The 22,260-nt window shown below is 39.8% G+C and overlaps 1 protein-coding gene and 1 pseudogene across 1 annotated transcript; one reads left to right on the forward strand and one right to left on the reverse strand.

The window, feature by feature from the left end:
- The first annotated feature begins 1 nt into the window (after window position 1).
- Window positions 2-1,022, forward strand: LOC102730809 (glyceraldehyde-3-phosphate dehydrogenase pseudogene; annotated as a pseudogene).
- A 4,886-nt stretch (window positions 1,023-5,908) lies between these two features.
- CTSK (cathepsin K) lies at window positions 5,909-22,113 on the reverse strand. The gene is made up of 8 exons (XM_081815939.1): window positions 21,569-22,113; window positions 19,430-19,553; window positions 18,840-18,962; window positions 18,599-18,754; window positions 17,423-17,641; window positions 13,101-13,266; window positions 12,754-12,859; window positions 5,909-10,901 (listed from the first exon to the last, which is right to left on the reverse strand). Exons 2-8 carry the CDS (start codon window positions 19,550-19,552, stop codon window positions 10,802-10,804), a joined length of 993 nt encoding a protein of 330 aa, XP_081672065.1. The 5' UTR covers window position 19,553; window positions 21,569-22,113; the 3' UTR covers window positions 5,909-10,801.
- Window positions 22,114-22,260: the final 147 nt, after the last annotated feature.

Consider the following 22,260-nt stretch of genomic DNA (forward strand, 5'->3'; position numbering starts at 1 on the left):
AATGGTGTAGGTCAGAGTAAGAGGATTTGGCTGTATTTGGCACCTGCTCACCGGGGCTGCTTTTAACTCTGGCAAAGTGGATATTGTTGCCATTAATGACCTCTTCATTGACCTCAACTACATAGTCTACATATTCTGGTATGACTCCACCCCTGGCTAATTCAACAGCACAGTTAAGGCTGAGAATGGGAAACTTGTCATCAATGGAAAGCCCATCTCCCATCTTCCAGGAGCAAGATCCACCACCATCAGATGGGGTGATGCTTGTGCTGAGTATATTGTAGAGTCCACTGGGGTCTTCACCACCATGGAGAAGGCTGGGGCTCACTTGAAGGGTGGGGCCAAGAGGGTCATCATCTCTGCCCCTCCTTTTAATGCCCCCATGTTTGTGATGGGTGTGAACCATGAGAATTATGACAACTCTCTCAAGATAGTCAACAGTGCCTCCTGCACCACCAACTGCTTGGCCTCACTGGCCAAGGTCATCCATGACAAAGTTGGCATTGTGGAGGGACACATGACCACAATCCATGCCATCACTGTCACCCAGAAGACGGTGGATGGCCCCTCTGGGAAGCTGTGCCGTGATGGCCAAGGGCATCCCTTCTACTGGTGTGGCCAAGGCTATAGGCAAGGTCATCCCTGAGCTGAATGAGAAGCTCACTGGCATGGCCTTCCGTGTCCCCACCCACGACATGTCAATCATGGATCTGACCTGCCGCCTGGAGAAAGCTGCCAAATACAATGACATCAAGAAGGTGGTGAAACAGGCATTGGAGGGCCCCCTCAAGGGCATGGTGGACTACACTAAGGATGAGATTGTCTCCTGCGATTTTAGCAGTGACACCTTTCTTCCATCTTCGATGCCGGGGCTGGCGTTGCTCTCAAAGACCACTTTGCCAAGCTCATTTCCTGGTGTGACAATGAATTTGGCTACAGCAACGGGATGTTGGACCTTATGGTTCATATGGCCTCCAAGGAGTAAGAGCCCCCTGGACCACCAGTCCCAGTGAGAGCAAGAGAGAGAGGCCCTCAGCAGCTGGGGAGTCCTTGCCCCAACTCATCCCCCAACATGCTGAGAATCTCCCGAACTCTACACAATTTCCATCCCAGAACCCCTGAGAAGGGGAGGGGCTTGGGGAGCCCTATCCTGGCATGTGCCATCAATAAAGTATGCTCTACCCAGCCAAAAAAAAAAAAAAAAAAACAAGAAAGAAAGAAAGAAAAAGAAACAGCATTCTTGAATCATTGGGAAAAATAGAAATGTTCTAAATTAAAAATATACATTAATTCTAATACTTTCTGTATAGATTATCTGCTTGGTGCATTTTTCACTGGAAATATTTGATCCCAGTGGATGTCCCCCATTATCCTGGGTCCTTCTTTGCTTCTTTCTGTCACCTGGCAATGTTTGCTCTAAGGAGGAAGGTTAATTTTACCAAGAGATCATCTTTTTTTTTTTTTTAAAGTAATCTCTACACCCAATGTGGGGCTCAAACCCACAACCCTAAGATCAAGAGTCGTTCGCTCCACTGACTAAGCCAGCCAGGTGCCCCAATTTTACCAAGAGATCAAAACAAGACATAACTAAGGAGCACTTGGGGTGCCAAAGATAAGATCTTTCCTCCAAGTGTATAATGGGTGTGACATACTTGATGCATTAACAATCAATTACAAAGTAAGTCACAATAAATTTGTTAGTAGTAATAAAGTACCACAATTTGCAAGTGATATATTTAAGAATTAAAGCAGATTCAGGTTATCTCTGTAATAACATCACTTTGATATAAGTGCATTTCAATATGTTGTCTGAGAAGAGGAAAGGGGAGAGTTTATAGATATCTACCAGAGACTGACATTATTTTGTGAATGTATCATGAAAATGTCATAAATGTGAACAGCATCTGTCTTCTCTTCAGTGGTGAAGCGTCTGCTTTCTGTTCAGGTCATGATCCTGGAGTCCTCAGGTTAAGCCCTGCATCAGGCTCCCTGCTGGGCGGCCCTCTGTCACTCCCCCTGCTCATCCTCTCTCAAATAAATAAAGTCTTAAAATACCTGAGCCAAAGGATGTCTGACAGTGTAAATTATTTTTGTCAATTAGCTTCCATTTCCCCTTCTTGTGGCAATAGAAGGGGATTTTAAAATGGGGACCATCCCCCAAAACACACACACTCCTAGATTTTAGAAGCAACTTCACCCTTAGTTCCAGGGATGGGTGTATGTCAAGATTAGCCTGTCAAAGCTTTGCATCCCTTTGGCTGGAAAAAAAATTTTTTTTGGCTGTGGTAACCAGCAGAAGGAATTGAGCCTTTTATGAAAACTATGTTGCCAAAGAAACCCAAGCCTAACAGTCTGTTGCTTGTCTAGGCTCCCAGCTTGTACCATAGCTGAAGTTGGGTAGTCTCCAGAAAGGGCATTTTCCCTATGCCCACTTCTGGCATAGCCATGAAGAATAAGGACAAGCAAGATCATCTAGCAGGAAGAACCAGAGGTCATGGTGGACAATAAGGAAGATCCTTATAGACGACAGACATGGAGATTCCCAATTGGCTGGCCAAGAAACTCACTCCACCACCAGGGAGAATCTTCCATATTCCTGCCTAGAAGGATATAATATATGCTGGAGAATAATGATAGCTGTGTGCTATTTCCATCGACTCTTCCCTTCCCAGAGTTAGACTTTTCATTGTAGTTACCTGTTTCTTCTTCATCATCATTTTTTAGATATATTAGATATTAGATAAGTTTTAGGTTGCCTGGCCTCAAGGGGCCATTTCCAAATTGATGAATAAGACTACATACATCAGCCAAAAAATCCTGGTCTTATAGCTGAGCACAACAACCAGATAAAGCCCTGGGTTTTCTCTCTGGGAAGGGGGCATTGGTAAGTACTTTTTTATATAGGCATGAACATTTAAAAGAAAGTATTTTATTAAGTAATCTCTAACCCTCAGCGTGGGGCTTAAACCATGACCCTGAGATCAAGAGTTCCATGCTCTTCTGACTGAGCCAGCCAGGCGTCCCTAGACATGAACATTTTTTAACAACAACCATTTACCCCTTATTTCCTTTTCAGCAGAATTCTTATTTTCTTTAGAGAAATACTCTTCATAGGGCCATGGGCTGAAATGAAGTCAGGGAGGTAGCCTAAGACCAGATCATACTTGCAGCCACTTAAGAATTTTGTATTATATTCTAAATTCGCTAAAATATAAGCTCCGTGAGGTCATGGATTTTTGTCACTGCTGAATTCCCAGAACAGTGCCTAGCTTCTTAAATGGAAGTATAGTGGGAGGGCTTTGCACAGGGAAGTGATGTGGTTTGTTGTACAGAGAATAGACTATAGTGTGGGCTACAGTAAAGCAGTGTTACATAGGAGTGGGGGGTTAGTGGGGCTACTACAGAAGCCCAGGTGAGAAATGATGGGGACTTTAACTGGGGGGTCATGGTAGAGGTAAAGGAGTGGCCAGATTCACATATTTTGAAGATGAAGGGACAGAATTTGCTAATATAGGCCGTAAGAAAAGTAGAGAAGATAGGAATAACAGTGATTGAGCAATGTTTAGTTCAAAATTACATGGCTGGATAATAAAGTTTTCAGTAGTCCCCAGAACTTCTCTGATTCTTTTAAAAAAATTTGTGATAAAATACACATAAAATTTACCATTTTAATAATTTTTAAGTATACAACTTAGTGGCATTACGTACATTCACCATGTTGTGTAACCATCACCACTATTTCTAGAACTTTTTTTTAATAGATGATTTTTTTAGAGTTCTAGATTTACAGCAAAATTAAGCAGAAAATAGAGAATTCCAAAATATTTTTTTAAAAAGATTTTATTTATTTGAGAGACAGAGAAAGCACAATCAGGAGGAGGGGCAGAGGAAGAGGGAGAGGGAGAAGCAGACTCCCCACTAAGTGGGGAGCCCAATGTGGGGTTTGATCCCAGGACCCCAAGATCATGACCTGAGCCTAAGTCAGACACTTAACCAACTGAGCCACCCAGGCATCCCCCAATACATTCTTTGTCCCCATAAATCCACGACCTCCCCTTAGAACCCTTTCATCATTCCAAACAGAAATGTTGCACCCATTAAACCGTATCTCGCTATTCTACCCCCTCCCCAGCCTCTCCAAATAACTATAGCCTATTCTACTTTATGTCCCTAAATTTGCCTATTTTAAATGCCTTATATAAGTGGAGTTGTTAGTCCTTTTGTATCTGGTTTATTTCACTTATCATGTTTTCAGTGTTCTCCCATGCCATAGTATGTATCAGTTATCATGTTGTAGTATGTAGTATATATAATTTAATTCTTTTTGAAGGCTGAATAATATTCCATTGTATGTGTATACCACATTTTATTTATCCATTCATCTGTTGGTGGAGACTTGAGTTGTTTCTGCTTTTTGGCTATTGTGAATAATGCTGTGAAGAACACTGGTGTGCAATATCTGTTTGAGTCCCTGATTTCAATTCTTTTAGATATATATCTGGAATGGAATTGCTAGATCATATGGTAAATCTATGTTTAATTGAGGAACCATCATATTGTTTACACAGCAGTTGCACCATTTTACATTCCCACCAGCAATGTTCCAGAGTTTCAATTTTTCCACATGCTTGCCATACTTAATATTTTCTGTCGTAATAGCCATTCTGTTTCATAATAGCCCCATGTGAAATGGCATCTCATGGTTTTGATTTGCACTTCCCTAATGATGAGCATATTTTCACGTGTTTATTGACCATCTCTGTATCTTTTGAGAAATGTCTATTTAAGTCCTTTGCCCAGTTTTACATTGGGCTGTTTTGCTGTTGTTGAGTTCTAGGAATTCTTTATATATTCTGGATATTATTAGATATCTGATTTGCAAAAATTTCTCCCATTCTGTGAGTTATCTTTCACTATTTTGAGTGACAGTTTGATGCACACTTTTTAATGTTGATGAAATCTATTTATCTGTTTTTTTCTTTTGTTGCTTGTACTTGTGGTGTCATGTCTCAAGAGCCAAGATTTAGCCCTGTATTTTTTTCTAAGAGTTTTATAGTTTTAGCTCTTAGATTTTTAAACCATTTTGAATTAATTTTGTGTATGGTGTGAGGTAGCATTCCAACTTTTTCTTTTACACGTGGTTATTCACTTGTCCCAGCACCATTGTTGAAAAGACTATTCTTTCACCCTTGAATTGTCTTGGCACCCTTACTGAAACACAATTGAACATAAATAAAAGTTTATTTCTATATTCTTAATTCTATTCCATTGATCTGTAGCTTCTTGACAGTAATACACTGTCTTGATTACTGTTGGTTTGTAGTAAATTTTGAAATTTGGAAGTGTGAGTCCTACAACTTTATTCTTTTTCAAGATTGGTTTAGCTATTCTTGGTCCCTTGGATGTCTGTATGATTTTAGTGTCAGCTTGTTAATTTCTACAGAGAAGCTAGCTGGGATTTTGATAGGGATTCTTTTGAATCTATAGATCAATTTGGGGAATACTGCTGTCTTAATGATATGATCTTCCAACCCATGAACATGGGATGTCTTTCCATTTATTTAGGTCTTCTGAAATTCTTTCACCAGTGTTTTGTAGTTTTCAGAGTGTAAGTTTTGCACTTTAGTTAGATTTGTTCCTAAGTATTTTATTTTTTATGCTATTGTAAATGGCATTTTCCTTTTCTTTTTAAGATTTTATTTATTGGGGCGCCTGGGTGGCTCAGTCGTTAAGCGTCTGCCTTCGGCTCAGGTCATGATCCCAGGGTCCTGGGATCGAGCCCCGCATCGGGCTCCCTGCTTGGCGGGAGGCCTGCTTCTCCCTCTCCCACTCCCCCTGCTTGTGTTCCCTCTCTCGCTGTGTCTCTGTCTGTCAAATAAATAAATAAAATCTTTAAAAAAAAAAAAAGAAGATTTTATTTATTTATTTGACAGAGAGAGAGAGAGTGCACAAGCAGGGGGAGCGGCAGGCAGAGGGAGAAGTAGGCTCCCCACTGAGCAGAGAGCCTGATGCTGGGCTCCATCCCAGGACCCCGGGATCATGACCCAAGCCTAAGGCAGATGCTTAACCGACTGGGCCACCCAGGCGCCCCAATGGCATTTTTTCTTGATTTCATTTTCAGTTTGTTCATTGCTACTGTATAGAAATAAAATTAATTTACTGATCTTGTACCCTGCAATTTTGCTGAGCTCATTTATTAGTTCTAATAGTTTTTTAGTTAATTCCTTAGAATTTTCTATATATACAATCTTGTCATCTGCAAAAGCATAGCATCTTTACCCTGCAAATCTATATATAGAAAGAGTCTCAGGAAACCAAGCCTTTAAGCTTAGGTTTCACCCAGAAGTAAAGAACTGGTTCCTGAAGTCCTTGGACAAACTCAGCTTATAAATATTATGAAGCCTGTCAATGATTCATAAAGGCTTTCCAAGAGCTGAAGAACCTGAACTTTCAGCCAAAAGGGTATGTACTGTAAAAAGAATAAAACTTCCAGGATTTCTAGAATATTTGTGCCACTAAAAGTTTAGTGGGCTGTCACTTGTAAGTTTTCATTCCTCGTCGAAGAATAGTGAGAAACAGGGCATATTGCAGTGGTTAAACACACTAGGACCTTAGATTCAGAAAGAACAAGCTATCAGCCAAATCTAGAGTATGAGACATTCTACTGGGCAAATGATCTGGCTTCTCCATGAAATCAATTATAGGAAGAAAAAAAAAGTATGTGTGTTGGGGGAGTGCAAGTAGGGATGTGATTGTCAAAGAATACAGTACACTTAATAACAACTAAGTGCAATGTGTAAAACTGGATACTGATTTGAATAAACTAACAGTAAAAAGACACCTTTAAACAACTGGAAAAATTTAAAAATGGACTGAATAGTAAATGACAGTAAGAAACAATTGTTAATTTTGTTTGGCATGCTAATAGCATGGTGATTATATAAACAAAATCCTCCGAGATGTATAATGACTATGAGTGAAATGATATCTGGGGTTTGCTTTAAAATACTAAATTAAAAAAAAATGGAAGAGGAATGGATGACATAAGATTGGAAAATGTTGATAATTGTTCAAGATGGATAATGGGTACATGAGGCTTCACTCTGCTACTCTCTCTCCTTTTGTATATGTTTAAAATGTTCCATAACATAAAGTTAAAAATAATGATAAAATGTATAAAAGGAGACAGAAAAACAAAAGACCTGTGTATGAGTCCTGGCTCAGCCATTTACTAGCTAGCTTATCTTGGGCAAGCTATTTGACATCTGTAAAATACCAATAACAAGAGTACTATGTGTAAGGCATTTAACATGGTATAAGCTGCATAGTAAAGCTCAATAAATGTTAGCTAATATTGTTATTATTAAAGAAATAAAAAATTATATGACAGACTTAAATGTATGATCACTTTAAAACTTATGTTAAAATATCAATCATTAATTGCAGTCTTTTTTGTAACTGAGAACACTGGAAATACAAATTTTGACTTATTGGGATTCAGTTAAATTAATTGGAATTCCATGCATCTATAAAAATAATAACATTTCTAGGTCAGGATCTATCAACTCTAGCATCATTTTGGAAATTTTATCTAATGCAAACAGAAAGGAAGAAATTAGAGATAAAAATCAGGAAGAAGAAGGTAAAATTTACCTCTGTGGGTGATACACTTGTGTATTAAAAAAAATCCAAGAGAATCAACTGAAAAATGTATAAACAAAAAGAGAATTCAAGGTAAGGTATCTGAGTATAAAAACTAACATAACAGAAATCAACAGCTTTGGGCGCCTGGGTGGCTCAGTTGGTTGAGTGGCTGCCTTCAGCTCAGGTCATAATCCTGGAGTCCCTGGATCGAGTCCCGCATCGGGCTCCCTGCTTGGCAGGGAGTCTGCTTTGTCCTCTGACCCTCCCCCCTTTCATGTGCTCTCTCTTTCTCATTCTCTCTCTCTCAAATAAATAAAATCTTAAAAAAAAAAAGAAATCAAGAACTTTCAAATATACATCTAATTAGAAATTATGTTGGAAAAGACCCCATTTAAACTGCAAAGATTAAAAAAAAACCTGCGAAAAATAATAATAAAAGATAAACATCCTGGGTTGCAAAAAGGTTAGCAAGAAATGGGCAATATCTTTAAGGGCACAAAAGAATACTTGAAAAAATATAAAGGTATTTCTTATTCTTAGATAGTACGAGTCAGTAGTATAAAGAGGTCAATTTTCCCTAATTAAGATATAAATTTAACATGATCTAAATAAAAATACTAGCAGGATTTTTGATAAATTGACAAGCTGATTCTAAAGAGCACATGGAAAAAATAAAAAGCAAGAATATTCAGGAAGAATTCTAGAAAAGGAGGGTAATAAGAGGAAGACTAATCCATTAGATATGAAAACAGTATAAATGTATGATACTGATCAAGTATACATATTAATGTACCAGGATAGAAAATCTAGGTATAAATTCACATACATACAGGAACAGAGTAAATTTGTTGTTCACATATCCATACAAAAGGAAATTCTAAAGAATGTTCTTTAGGCAGAAGGAAAAAATCCCAGATCAAAATGACAGAACAGTTCGGATTTGCCCAGTGGGGAGTCAGACATCTCTCAAGCTCATCTTTAGCACTTCCAAAGCTCAACAAAAACTACTTGCAGATTGCTGAAAGTTCTCTTTCATGCCCATACATTTGAATATGCTATCCTTTGGGCATGGAAGGCCTTTTCCCACCTTCCCATCTGCCAAACTCATACTTAACCTTCAAAAAAGTTCAGGAGTCATTCTTCTGTGCGGTATTCTTTCTTTGAGAAGAAATAGAATATGTGCTGTGTCTCCTAAATGTTGACTTTTCTCCAATTTCTTGCATCTCCATTTTGCTCTCCATCTGTTATTTGTTCTTTACAACACTGCCTGACAGAGGGATGTTGCTAAAATATAGATCTGATCATGTCTGTCTCCTGCTCAAAAATATTTGATGTCCACTAAATGCCTGTGTACCTATAGAATAAAGTATGAAGTTCTTGAGACATAGAAGGCATTCAAGGCCTTCCAGGATTTAACTCCAATCCACTTTGCTCACCTCAGTTCTACTATAGATGCCTTTGCACCCTACTCTTGGGTCACACCAGCCCTCATCATTCCTGCAGCTCTCTAGGCGCCTCTGTTCACCCAAAATTTTCTGCCTGATATTCCCTCCCTCCCTCCCCCTACCCCATCCCCACACCCATTTTTCTGCCCATTCAGATCTTTCAAAGCTCTGTTCTCATTGAAGCCTCATCTAAAATCCTATTAAGAATTAATGATTCATTCCTGAGCTTGCGTAATAGTATTTATTTCATTATGGGTGGTGTTGTTTATATGTCTGTCACTAGTCTATAACATTCTTGAGGTCAGAGCCATGTCTTACTAATATGTTTCATCCTCCTACCCTTAAATACACTGCTTACCACAGGGTAATAAATATTTACACACAAAAATAAATAATTTTTGTGTAGAATGAAATAAAATAGTGCCTGATACCTGATATTGAATAAATGTGAACTCTTTCTAGTGGTGATAATAGGTGCTCAATAAACATTTTGAGAAAAATGGCAAAACTGGTTGTGCTGATTTATTATTTTTAGTCAGCCACTTTCTTTTAGAGTTAATACTGCTTAGAAACCATTATAAAGAGTTTTAGTGTCCTCTTTTGATGACAGCAAATGTTTAGATTGTAGAACCTCAGAAAGGGCCTTAAGATATTTTTCAAGACCCAGGTTTATGTGTCACTTAATCTGGTTCCCCTACAGATAGAATTAAATATTGAAGTCTCCTTATATCCATGGAATCCCTGAAATTTAGAAAGTTCTTAGTACATAGTTAGCACTTCATAAATGTTGAAGAAATGAACAAAATAAATGAATTAGGATGAACTGTTTATGTGAGAGACTCTCCAAGCAAACTGGGAGCACATCAAATATAAGGAATACATATTTTTTGTTTTTGTTTTGTTTTAAAGTTTTATTTATTTAAATAATCTCTACACCCAACATGGGGCTCAAACTTACAACCCCAAGATCAAGAGTTGCACACTCCTCCAACTGAGCCAGGCAGGCGCCTCAGATATATGTTTTTTTCCCCATATTTCTGTCTCCAGCACCTAGCAAAGTATCTGACACAAAATGAATGTTTACTAAATAGGTATTTATTAAATTAGAGACAAGAGATAAATACTTGGTTTACTTTAAAAATGCAAAGAAGGAAAAAGAAAACACATTTCTTGTATCAAATAAACTTGTACCAAAGATCTATGAACAGATTTATGAACTGGGATGGAAAACATAGAAATTTCTATCTTCAGGATATAGAAGAAGTGAACTTGGAGACTGAGAGGTCAGGTCACCTTATTCCTCTAGGTGGTTAAAGCTAACTAGTCACTGTGAATGAGAATCTACCTGAAGATCTCTAGCCTCTGATTTTGCACAGCATCAGCCCGCAGGACAACAGTCTGCAGGACAACAGTCCACAGGACAACAGTCCACAGGACAACAGTCCGCAGGCTGTGTCACACCTCCTAGCCTAAGAATGCACACCTGTTAGGGAAATTCCTACTGCGGCCACAGTGAAAAATAAAGGCCTTGGGTGGAGAGAAGGAAAGTAGTAGGGGTGTCACTTGAAGCACAAATGGGGAAACTGAATGGACAATCTCTACATTGCTACATCTGCTTCAAGAAAAGCACACCGACTCCCTTGCAAAGTACATTAGTATGTCGCACCATCGTGGAAGGAATGGAAAAGCAGGATGAGGTTGGCTGGCTGAAGTCACATCTTGGGGAAGCTGGCCAGGTTGGCAATGCCACAAGCGTTGTTCTTATTCCGAGCCATGAGGATATAGCCTTTGTTTCCCCAGTTTTCTCCCCAGCTGTAGGACCAATGAAGGAAAATACTTAGTACCCTCAGTTTGTTTATTCATTAAAACACTTACTGACCATTGTGCTAGGTACTGATGGTATAAAACAGTTTTTACCTTTGAAGAGTTTAAAGGAATGAAGAGGAGGCATAATGCTCTATGGGCTTCAAAGGTAGGAGAGACTGCTTGTGATCAACGGATCAAAAAAGGCTTAATTCAAGAGGTAGCATTTGAAGTAAGCCCAAAGAAATGGGATGCCAGCAGAGGGAATATTAAATGAATACTAGAGGCAGGAAAGCATGGGACATGTGTTAAGATCATGTGGCTGAAAAATAGGGTGCCTCACAGGCACATAGTAGGAGATACGTCTGGAAAGGTAGATTGAGACCCGGTTGAATTATCTTTACTGCCAGCCTGAAGAATTCGACTCTGTGGCCCATCCTAGTGGAGGAGACACTGAAAGTTTCAAATTGGGAGTGTAATATGGTCCAATTCCTGTTTAAGGAAGTGTAATCTTGAAAACATGAGTCTAGAGCATAAGAAAGAAATAACAGAGGCTGAAGCAGGTGATCTTGGTCTTAGTGGGTAAACCCAAAAGGAGAGATGAATGAAACTATGAGAATGAATTAGATTGCTAAGGAAAGAAGTGGAGAGAATGGAAGACAAGGGGGCATGGGAGAGGAGACTGGTCTATATATCTTCCTAAATTGTTTTCAGTCTTTCCCCCAACCAGCAAATTCTCCAGTTACCCAATACATTTTATTTAAGACCTGCACCCTACTCCTATTCCCTTCTCTAGGAGTCTCCAGTGATCCTGATCCTGCTTAAGTGTGTCCCTTATTCCTCCCAGCAATCTTGGATGCAGGCTCCACCCTTGGCACCTGACCAGGAAAGGACAGAGTAAGTACTTGGGGCTGGGAGTCAAGAAAGGGGGAAGACAGGACAGAAGCTGTGAGAGAAGGAGCACCTTCTTAGAAAGGTGCTTGGGTTCAGCCTTAGTTGGGATGGTGATCTACACAGTCTACCCTGCCAGGCCTCTAGGCAGCAGCCCCACTTGCTTATAGCACTGTTTTGGCCTGAGAACTCCCCAGTGTTTAGGACTCCCGTTCCCTGGAGGCACTAAGGACAGAAAGTTTAGTTAGTGTTGTTGCCAGGCTGGTATTGGCCAATGAGGAAAGGAAAAGTATAATTCTCATTAAGTCTGCCCCCCAAAGTCACAAGGGGCTAAAGAGAAATGGGGAACCGAAGTACTGTGTAGTTTTATTTATTCCCAACAATAGGGAAGGAAACACTAATTTTTGTTGTTGCTGTCATATCTACTTTCCAAAAAGTGTTTCTCTTCACAGACTTCAAAATCTTCGGCCAGTTTTTATATATGTTATCCTAAGTATATCTGGACAGGCAAAAAGTTGCACAAGAGGATAATAAACCTTTACATTGGTTCCTTACTGCTTTCAAACAGATTGAAGATGGAAAGCTTCCTAAGAAACTGATCACCTTATAGAAAAAAAGAAAGAAAAAACTACATAATTCTAAACCTTCTGCTGGTTTCTTGGTGCTATTGTATGTTCTGGTTAGTTAGGTCTGTCTTTCTTAGGGGGCTCTGAGATCACTGAAGGCAAACATTCTGTTCCTTTCTGTACAACTAAGCACCTTGCATGTGGAGCAGCCGCCCAACACAGACTCTGAGTACTACTGTCTGGCCATTAAATGTTAGAATTAATAGCCTCTAATTGGGAAGGCAGAACTAAAACGTCTGAGACAACCTTCTCCTGAAGTGAGGGAAAGAAATATTGGGAAATTGGAGTTGAGGTTGAGTGTTAACAGGGTGACTGCATGACAAACTTAGTATCCCCATCATTACCTGTTTTTAATGATCCAGTGCTTGTTTCCTTTCTGGATGCCATAGCCCACTGCCAACACCGCATGGTTCAGATTATCGCTATTACAGTTTTCATCATAGTACACACCTAGGAAACAAACTATCAAGGTGAAGCTTTCTGCAGTCCAAGGGCCACCCTATAGAATCCTGCCCTGTCAAGAGGATTGGTGACAGAGAGATGGGCTGCACTGTAGCAGCTGTTCCGTTTCCCTCGGTCAGACTCAGTCTAAATGCGGAAACTAAGTACTGCAAATGCTCAGTGGCCTTCGAGAAGGTGCCAAGCCCACATAAGAGATGGTTGATTGTGCTCTCTAGGAACAGATCCTTACCTTTGCTGTAAAACTGAAAGGAGGTCAGGCTTGCATCGATGGCCACAGAGACGGGTCCCACTCGGGCCACTGCCCTCTTCAGGGCCTTCTCATTCCCCACAGGGATCTCTCTGTACCCTCTGCACTTAGCAGCCTTGCCTGTTGGGTTGTACATACAACTTTCATCCTGGAAAAAAAGGAGGTTAAAACAGAACTAGGACAAAGCAGCAGGCCAGGAACTGGTGGGTGAGAAACTCCACCAATGCTCTGAGTGATGTCAGCGAACTGACAGGGGCAGCAGACCTAGAGTCTTTAGAGAGGGTCTGTTCTCCCCTCACCATTTTAGACAACTATAAAAAAAGAACATGAAAAAGTGGATACCTTGCACATACACAAAAATCAGCTCTCGGTGGTTTTAAATCATAAATGTGAAAGAAAACATTGTCAAACTTAAGAGAGAGAACATTTTTATTCCCTCAGGGTAGAGACAGATTTCTGGAACAAGGTGCTTTTAAAAGCACAGATCATCTTCTGGCCATGTAGTACATGTAAGCCTCAGAGGGCAGGGAGTCACCAGCTGCTCTGTGGGGAGGAGGCCAAAGCCAAGGCCCAGCTAGAGGGAAGACCTGGGCCCCATATATATATACCAGGGGAACTAGTATGAGGCAAAGAGTTTTGGCTTGTGCTCTTGAAAGCACATAACATGACATTAAAGCAAATTAAAAAGGAACTTCGCAATTTAGTCTGTGCATTTCCAACATTATGTTCTGGAGGTCCAGTTAACAATAATATGTTTCACTGGCAAGCCACAGTTACGAAGTCTTATGGCAAACCATGTCAAGGTGGTGTATTCTTTTTGGCAATTCATTTTCCTTCAGTCTACCCCTTCAAAACCCTAAAGTTGAATCTATAAGAACACGTTATCTAACTATTAACAATAATGGCAGCATTTGACATGATATTCTAAGATTACAGTAGTCTCCTGTCTTAATTTCTCAGGATTCCTTTGTTTTCTGCCATATAATCCAAACCTTGATGCCTCCTAGTGCCAAAAATTGTGCAAATCTATAAGTAAATAAAAATATCTCGGGAATGGATTTGGAAGAATGTCATGTGATGATACTTGGAAGTCAGAATAAGCTGCATTATGGCTGGAATGAACTTAAATTACTATATTACCTGACTGCTGCTCTATCAGATCTCTTTTCAAGTTTTATTTTTCTTTACTTCCCTCCATTCATTCATGTGTTAATATGAGAAGTTCTTTTAGTTTTAGATAATAACTTCTTTTAAAAACTGTAAAGTAGATATAAGCTCAAGATTCATAATATTAAAAAAAATAGAATATGGGTGTGCCTGCCTGGCTCAATCGGTAGAACATGTGACTCTTGATCTTGGGGTTGTGAGTTCGAGCCCCACGTTGGGTGTGGAGATTACTTAAAGATAAAAATCTTTAAAAAAATAATAAATAAATAAAATAAAAATGGAATATGTGTCTTATATGGCTCATTCTTCATTTTAATTGATTATGAGACCAAAATCATTCCACATTGCTCTCAAATGTTGAAGAGATCATTTGAGGGGGCAGGAGAACAGAAATTAGAAGTCAGATGCTCTTTCTATTCCAAATTAAGGTTTCAGATATTATGTAAATTTCATTTATTCAAACTGTCTGAGCTATTAAAGTGTCTCTCAACAAACTGATTAATATAGTACCATGTAATCGATATAAGCTGTCAATGGATGAGTAATCAACTATTAGTTCTGGTATTTAATTTCTTTTTCTTTAACATAGTTACACAATCCTTTAAATTGGCTGCCTGGATTAATTAATATGGAAAAAATTGTAAACGTATACCTGGTTTGGGGTGGGGGTTTTTTTGTATATACTGTTGGGATTTAATTTTTAATGATTTATTTATTTGAGAGAGAGAGTGAGAGAGCATGAGTGGAACGGGCAGAGGGAGAGGGAGACAAAGTCTCAAGCAGACTCCACACTAAGCATGGAGCCCTTTGCAGGGCTCAATCTCACAATCCTGAGATCATGACCTGACCCAAAACCAAGAGTCTGACACTCAACCAACTGTGCCACCCGGGTGCCCCAGAATTTACATTTTTTATATCAAGTGACAACAAAAAGTCATCAAAAGAATAACAATTTAAAAAAGAATATTTTGGGGTGCCTGGGTGGCTCAGTTGGTTAAGTGTCTGTCTTCCCCTCAGGTCATGATCTCAAGGTCCTGGGATGGAGCCCCACATCAGACTCTCTGCTCAGTGGGGAATCTGCTTCTCCCTCTCTCTCTGTGCTCGTGTGTGTGTGCTCTGTCTCTCTCTCAAAGAAACAAATAAATCTTTAAAAAAATAAAATTAAAAAATAAAAAAGAGTATTTTGCCACAGTCAGGTTATCTTACTGACTGGCCTGATGTAGTCAGAATTTAAAAGCTAATCTGTTAGGGCAGCTTTAGTATGGTGCCCTAAAGTTAGCACCTTATTGTAAGTAGCAGCTCCAGAATTCAAATATGGACTTAGGACCCAGGAGTTCTGAAAATTGTATACGGATTAAAGAATTTTCTTTTTTAGGTACAAACTCTAATTTCTCTGCCTTGTATACCTGATAGCTAAAAAACCACAACATGGAATAATAATGGGATGAAATTTACAAATTAATGTCTGTTTTGGTGTGGCCAATGTCCACGAAAATATGTTGAAGTGACTTTACTATATAGGTTGTTGAGTATCCAGTGAAATGGATTTGTTCAGTCATTTACATTAATGAGCATTTATTGCAACAGACATAATTTGAGATAATTAAACATGAATGAATAAAACTCATTGCTACTGGATTTTTTTAAAGACACAAATTACAAAGGAAAATAATTTTACTAGTCTGAAATTAAGAACTTTACTGATTTGAAAGATATAAAAAGACAAATGTTCAAAAAAAAAGACAAATGTTCACCTAAAACACACAGTATTCATATCAGATATCTTTTTAAAATTCCTAAAAATCAGTGAGAAAGAGAAAAACAACCTAATTAAAAATGTACAAAAGATATCAACAGTCAATTCACTGAAGAAGAAATGCAGATGGCCAAAAGAACATTAAACATACTAATGAAGATGGGAATCAATGGGAATTCTTATACAATTCACGTGGGAACATAAATGTTTCCAAACAATTTGGTAAACAATTTGTCATTATCTAATAAAGTTGAAGATGCATGTACCCTAAGACTCAGACAATTCTGTTCCAAGGTATTATATTCTACTAAAGAAAATCTTGCACATTTACATAGAAGACATGTTGGAAATGTTTGCAGCAGATGAACTGATACAGTAGATAAATCTTGGCGCTGCTACATGACTAGTGGTATGAATCTGAGCATGCTACTTATCTCCTTCAGTGTCAATTTCCTCACCTATAAAGTGAGGATAAGTTTACCTTACATGTCTGTTATGAAAATTAAATGGGAAAATGAACTAAGCACATGGCTTAGTACATAGTAGCCATCAATCTTTTTTTAAGCTTTTATCTATTTACTTGAGAGAGGGAGAGTGAGTGAGAGAGAAAGAGAGAGAACAAGTGGGGGGCGGGCAGAGGGACAAGCAGACTCCCCCATGAGCGCAGAGCCTGACGCAGGGCTTGACCCCAGGACCCCAACCAAGATCATGACCTGAGCAGAAGTCAGATGCTTAGCCAAAAGCCACCCAGGTGCCTGCAGCCATCATTCTTATTATTCAAACTTGCTATCTCTGCTTCAAAAGCTTCTATTGCAAAAGCCCTATGCAACCCTATTATCTATCAACCCCATGTATATAAAAGCCCTTAAATCTTCCTTTTAGATAAGAAAGGTCTCCTTCCTATTACTGAGGAAGTGAATTAATCTCTAAAGTTAAAAACAAGTATGAAGCAACTTATGTTTTCTCTCATTTTGTACATGTCAGCATGTTAACTTACATAATTTACATAAACATTCCCAAAACCCATGCTGAGATCATGCAAAATAAAGGCACATGATTCAGTAAATTAGTGTGGCAGGTTTGGGATTTGTGACAGGAGTGGAGGAGCTGAGCAGGAGGTTGCGGAGGCATACTCAGATGTCTGTGGGGTCACCTGTGCTCTGTTTTCTCCAGGGTAAAGAGACAGAGTTATGGTGGCCTAAGCCCCCCAAATCTGGGCTGTGGCAATCTTCTTGGCCTTCTCTGGGAAATTATCCTATCAAGAAGGCAGGATAGGGGAACAGAAAACAGTATTTCTGGAATTGTTTCCAGTACAAAATATCATGTTGGGGGAACGGGGAGCCTTTACTCTGAGCTGTGTAACTGTGTGGTGCGGTCTCACCTGTCCCACATATGGGTAGGCATCTTCAGAGTCAATGCCCCGGTTCTTCTGCACATACTGGAAGGCATTGGTCATGTAGCCCCCTCCGCAGCCATCATTCTCAGAAACACAGTCCACCAGGTTCTGTGGACTCAGATTTAAGAGTTTGCCAGTTTTCTTCTTGAGTTGGCCCTCCAGGGCACCCACAGAGCTAAAAGCCCAACAGGAACCACACTGACCCTGAGAGGCATAACAGAGCAACTATCAATCACTGCTGTTCACCTTTTTGTTTCTTCCCTCTAAACTGCCTGATGAAATTCCAGCACACATGTCCCCTTTTCTATGAAGTCTTCCTATTTCCCTTTGTTTAATATTTGTTACATTTTTCTATTGTTTTTGTTTGCATTGATAACTGTTGTTACCATTGTTACCATTGGCTGTAGTGGGGTGGAGCACTGGCTTTGCAACCCACAAGATCTGTGACCTTGGGGAGGTTACTAAACGTCTCTGTGCCTTATCTGTAAAATGTGGATGATTACTCAATTATGGATTATGGAGATTTAAAAAGTTAATTCATGTAAAGGATTTAGAGGTTTCTGACACACAACAATCTCTCAGAAAGTGCTATTACTATTAGTGTTTGTTCAGCTAGATTATACATTTTTCTTTCTTCCCTGTTCTATTTTTTAGGACTGAGGATTTCTTGAGGACACGGGTTATGTCTTAGTCATCTTGAATCTCCACCGCCTAGCACTATACCTGGTGGGTTCTGAAAAAGATGTTTGTTGAATGAATGTTAACTCAGTTGTTGATCTGGTTGATATAATCAGCATTGTTAAGATTGAGGGGAAAGTGGCATTCTCCTGCTGGTGAGAATGTTAAGATCGTAAAAAAAAATTTTTTGGAAATGGTTCCCTGTGACCTAGCAGTTCCAATTTTAGGGTTTATTTTGCATAAATATTTGCACATGTATATGAAAACATATGCACAAGGGTGCTTACAACAATACTACTTGTAAAAAAGAAAAAAACAAACAACATAAATGTACAAAAATAGGCGATGACTTAAATAACAGAATAGGCTATATTCTCTTAGCACTGGGAGAGATCACTTAATTCCTTGCCCTCTCTTCCTAGTTCCCTCCTACCTTAAGAACAAAGAAGCAGAAAGAGGTCATGCCAGGAGAAAGGAGGGTACCTGGTTCTTGACAGGAGTAACATATCCTTTCTTTCGATAGTCAATGGAGTCTGGAGCTCTGCTTTCCCAGTCTGGGATATAGAAGGTATCATTACTGTGGGAATGAGAGGGGGGTACTTTGAGTCCAGTCATCTTCTGAACCACCTCTTCACTGGTCTGGGACGAAGAACAGAAAGGCAAGGCATTAGCAGGGAACTAAGGCAAACAGGGCAAGTAGGCCAGGAGCTGAGGTTCAACTCACCATGTCCCCCAAGTGGTTCATGGCCAGTTCATATGTATGGACACCAAGAGAGGCCTCAAGATTATGGATGGAAATATGCTTCAAGTTTTTTTCCCAAATTAAACGCCGAGAGATTTCATCCACCTAAACAGAGCATAGTCAGTACAGGCACAGACTGTGTCCTGTGTATAAAGTTACATAAGTAATACTGTGGAGGTTTTTAGGAGAGAAGATGAAACTTACAATCATACAGAGTTTACAGTCTAGTTGGGGAACTCACCATGGAATTATTAAGAGCATATAAAAAGAAATATGCAAACAAAAAAAAAATAGAATGCAAAGCTCTGGAGAGATGTACAGAAAATTGCTTATGGATGAATAGCATTAATCTGAGAAGACTTCCCCAAAGAGAAATGTGACAAAGGTCAGAACTTGAGGGAGGGTGAGTCAAGGAGTAGGAATGAAACTGTATGTTAAGTTAGAGAACAGGGGCAGGTTTCCTTGGTTGGAGTGGTTAAGGTATTCAGATTGAAGAAGGGAGTCTGGAAATTAAGACTTGAGGTCTCCAGTTCCAGCTCCCCAACCATGCTCCCCTCCAGGTCCCCAGGCACCTTGCTGTTATACTGCTTCCCGTAGGTCTTCTTCCATAGCTCCCACTGGGTGTCCAGTATCTCCTCAGGATATAGAGCAAAGCTTGCCATGGGCAGCAGCAGAAGAACCTCGGGCACCCACATCCTGGGGAAGGGGATAATTAGGGGAGATTCTTCTGTTTGCCAAGGGGAACCTCAGCTCCTGGCCTACTTGCCCTGTTTGCCTTAGTTCCCTGCTAATGCCTTGCCTTTTTGTTCTTCGTCCCAGACCAGTGAAGAGGTGGTTCAGAAGATGACTGGACTCAAAGTACCCCCCTCTCATTCCCACAGTAATGATACCTTCTATATCCCAGACTGGGAAAGCAGAGCTCCAGACTCCATTGACTATCGAAAGAAAGGATATGTTACTCCTGTCAAGAACCAGGTACTCTCCTTTCTCCTGGCATGACCTCTTTCTGCTTCTTTGTTCTTAAGGTAGGAGGGAACTAGGAAGAGAGGGCAAGGAATTAAGTGATCTCTCCCAGTGCTAAGAGAATATAGCCTATTCTGTTATTTAAGTCATCACCTATTTTTGTACATTTATGTTTTTTCTTTTTTACAAGTAGTATTGCTGTAAGCACCCTTGTGCATATGTTTTCATGTACATGTGCAAATGAAACAGCTGGAGCTATATTCCCAGACAGGTGGTTCTTAACCTTTGGGAGTCATGGACTCCTTTGAGAAGCTAATAAAATATTGTAACCCATTATAGTCCCATTCACCCGAAAAATGCATGCACACACAATAATTCTGAGGAAATCATGAACCCAAAGATAAGAATGTCTTCCTTGGGACCATGATGCAAAGGAAAACAAGGATTTATAAGGAAAGAATACAAAGAATTGAGGGTTATTTGCATATGATAAACAATGATAGGAAGGGTCTGGGTTTGGACTGGGTGCTGATACATCTGGTTCCAAGTATTTTGACCTAGGGAGATTACACTTACACACACACACACACACACACACAAAACCCGAAATGGGATAGAAAAAGGACAGTCAGAATGGACTCTTACACTTAAACACACACACACACACACACACACACAAAACCAGAAATGGGATAGAAAAAGGTCAGAATGGACTCAGCACTTGTTTCCTCCAATGTCCCCTGCAGACTTGAAGGAGATGGACAAGGTTGGAGGTTGGAAGGGGGTTGGAGAATACACAAAGGAGAGATTTCCAGCTAAGTTTTGCTTCCTGATCATTTCTTCAAGGCATTATTTACTCCCTTGCCCCAAATTGATACTTTCCCAGATCTTGCCAGGAGAGGATCCGGAACAGCTGACAGTATTTCCTATTCTCTCAATGTTTACTGTCTCCTTAGTCTTTTGCATTTGTTCCTCCTTTCTCTTCCTGCTCCCTCCTCAGGCAGGAAACTGCCCCTAATCTCAACCAGATGCTGTGGGCAGTAAAGTTTTTCTTTCTTTTCCTGACAACAAAAAACCTCTGTGATTGCCTCAGAGGCCAAAAAGCTTCAGAACCAAAGTTTGTTAGAAGAATGTAAGACAAAAAAGCAGTGTTCTATGATCATTAAATTCACAGCTTTCAGTTTACTCTAGCTTCACTCATTTCTTACAGTAGCTTGCTTAATTCCATGTTCCTCATTTTAAGAACAATTTACAGTCGAAGCAAGTTATACAGCTTGCATCATTTTTGATTTTACAGTCCCATTTTTGTGTAATCTTTACAGACTGGCAAAACATTCAACAAGACATTTAATATCTGGAGTGTTAAGGGCTTTGAGACAGTGTATAAAAGCACCTCTGGGCACCAGTCCTCCTCCCTGCTAGTAAGTTAACCCTTTTGGTACCTTTGGCCAAAACAGAAAACCCTACAAGGAGAGGCCACTCTTTAAGGGATGGGCAAAGGATTCCCCATATCCTTAGCTTTCACTAACAACTATGTATACATACATATAAATCGTAGCAGGAATCCTAAAGATTTCCAGGCAAATTTTATTTGGCCAGGAAATTACCTAAAATGGGCATATTGCTGTTTTCACCTACACAGCCTACAAATCTCAACCTTATCCCCAAGTCACTACATCCCCAATACCCCTAAGATGGAGAAAGGAAGGAATGAGAAGCTAAAAGATCTAGCAAGTAGAAAATGTTACCTTCTGATAGGGATCTGTACTCTGGGCTCCGTTCGCTGGGGCGTGTGGATATGTGGGCGGATGACTAGGGGTGCTGGATTTATTCCATCAGGATTGCGGAAGTCAGTTTCAGCTGTGGGTTGGAAAATTTGAATAGGGGAGGGAGGCGGGGAAAGAAATGCTGAGAGAAGCAGGGTTGGGGAGGGAAGGAGGCAGCGGATTTGCAGTGTATCTGTGTGAGTGTGGAGTGTGTGCGCCAGGGTGGAGAGTTGCTAGGTATTTAGTTTCACATGACTGTCTTTGAGGGCAGACAAAAGACTTCAATACACATTACACAAGCTGGGGCTTACCTTCACTTTGATGGTTAATAGGACACAGTCCTAGTCTCCCCCATCCTTCTTTATTATATGGTATTTATTATATTGGGGATTACATCTTCTCCTGTCCTTTTCCTGTTATCACCCACCTCTCCAACTTTGAAACCTTAGTTTTCAAATTTGTGTCTGACCCTCACAGCAAGGATGAGGGAATAAATACAAAAGACTAGGAAAGAGTATGTAGGAAGCCAAAGGCTCCAAAATCACTTGTAGTTTATAAGCTTGTTGGCTAAAAGTTGTCAGTAGCTCTCCCAGCCTAATAAGGTTTTGCTGAGGAAGGATAGGCCCAGAAAGTCCAGATGAAACTGGTTCTAACAAACAAACAAAAAAAACAAA

The sequence above is a fragment of the Leptonychotes weddellii genome, chromosome 4 (genome assembly GCF_054177405.1).
Source record: "Leptonychotes weddellii isolate Sample4059 chromosome 4, ASM5417740v2, whole genome shotgun sequence".
Classification (NCBI taxonomy): Eukaryota; Metazoa; Chordata; class Mammalia; order Carnivora; family Phocidae; genus Leptonychotes; species Leptonychotes weddellii.

Bases quoted from the DNA above. Each gene is read 5' to 3' on its own strand.
- CTSK (XM_081815939.1), bottom strand. From the start codon at position 19,552: ATGTGGGTGCCCGAGGTTCTTCTGCTGCTGCCCATGGCAAGCTTTGCT. The intron at 18,755-18,839 runs GTGAGTTGAACC...TCTTCGTCCCAG, and splicing joins TGAACCACTTGGGGGACATG to ACCAGTGAAGAGGTGGTTCA. The intron at 10,902-12,753 runs GTAATGATGGGG...TTGGTCCTACAG, and splicing joins CACTGGATCATTAAAAACAG to CTGGGGAGAAAACTGGGGAA.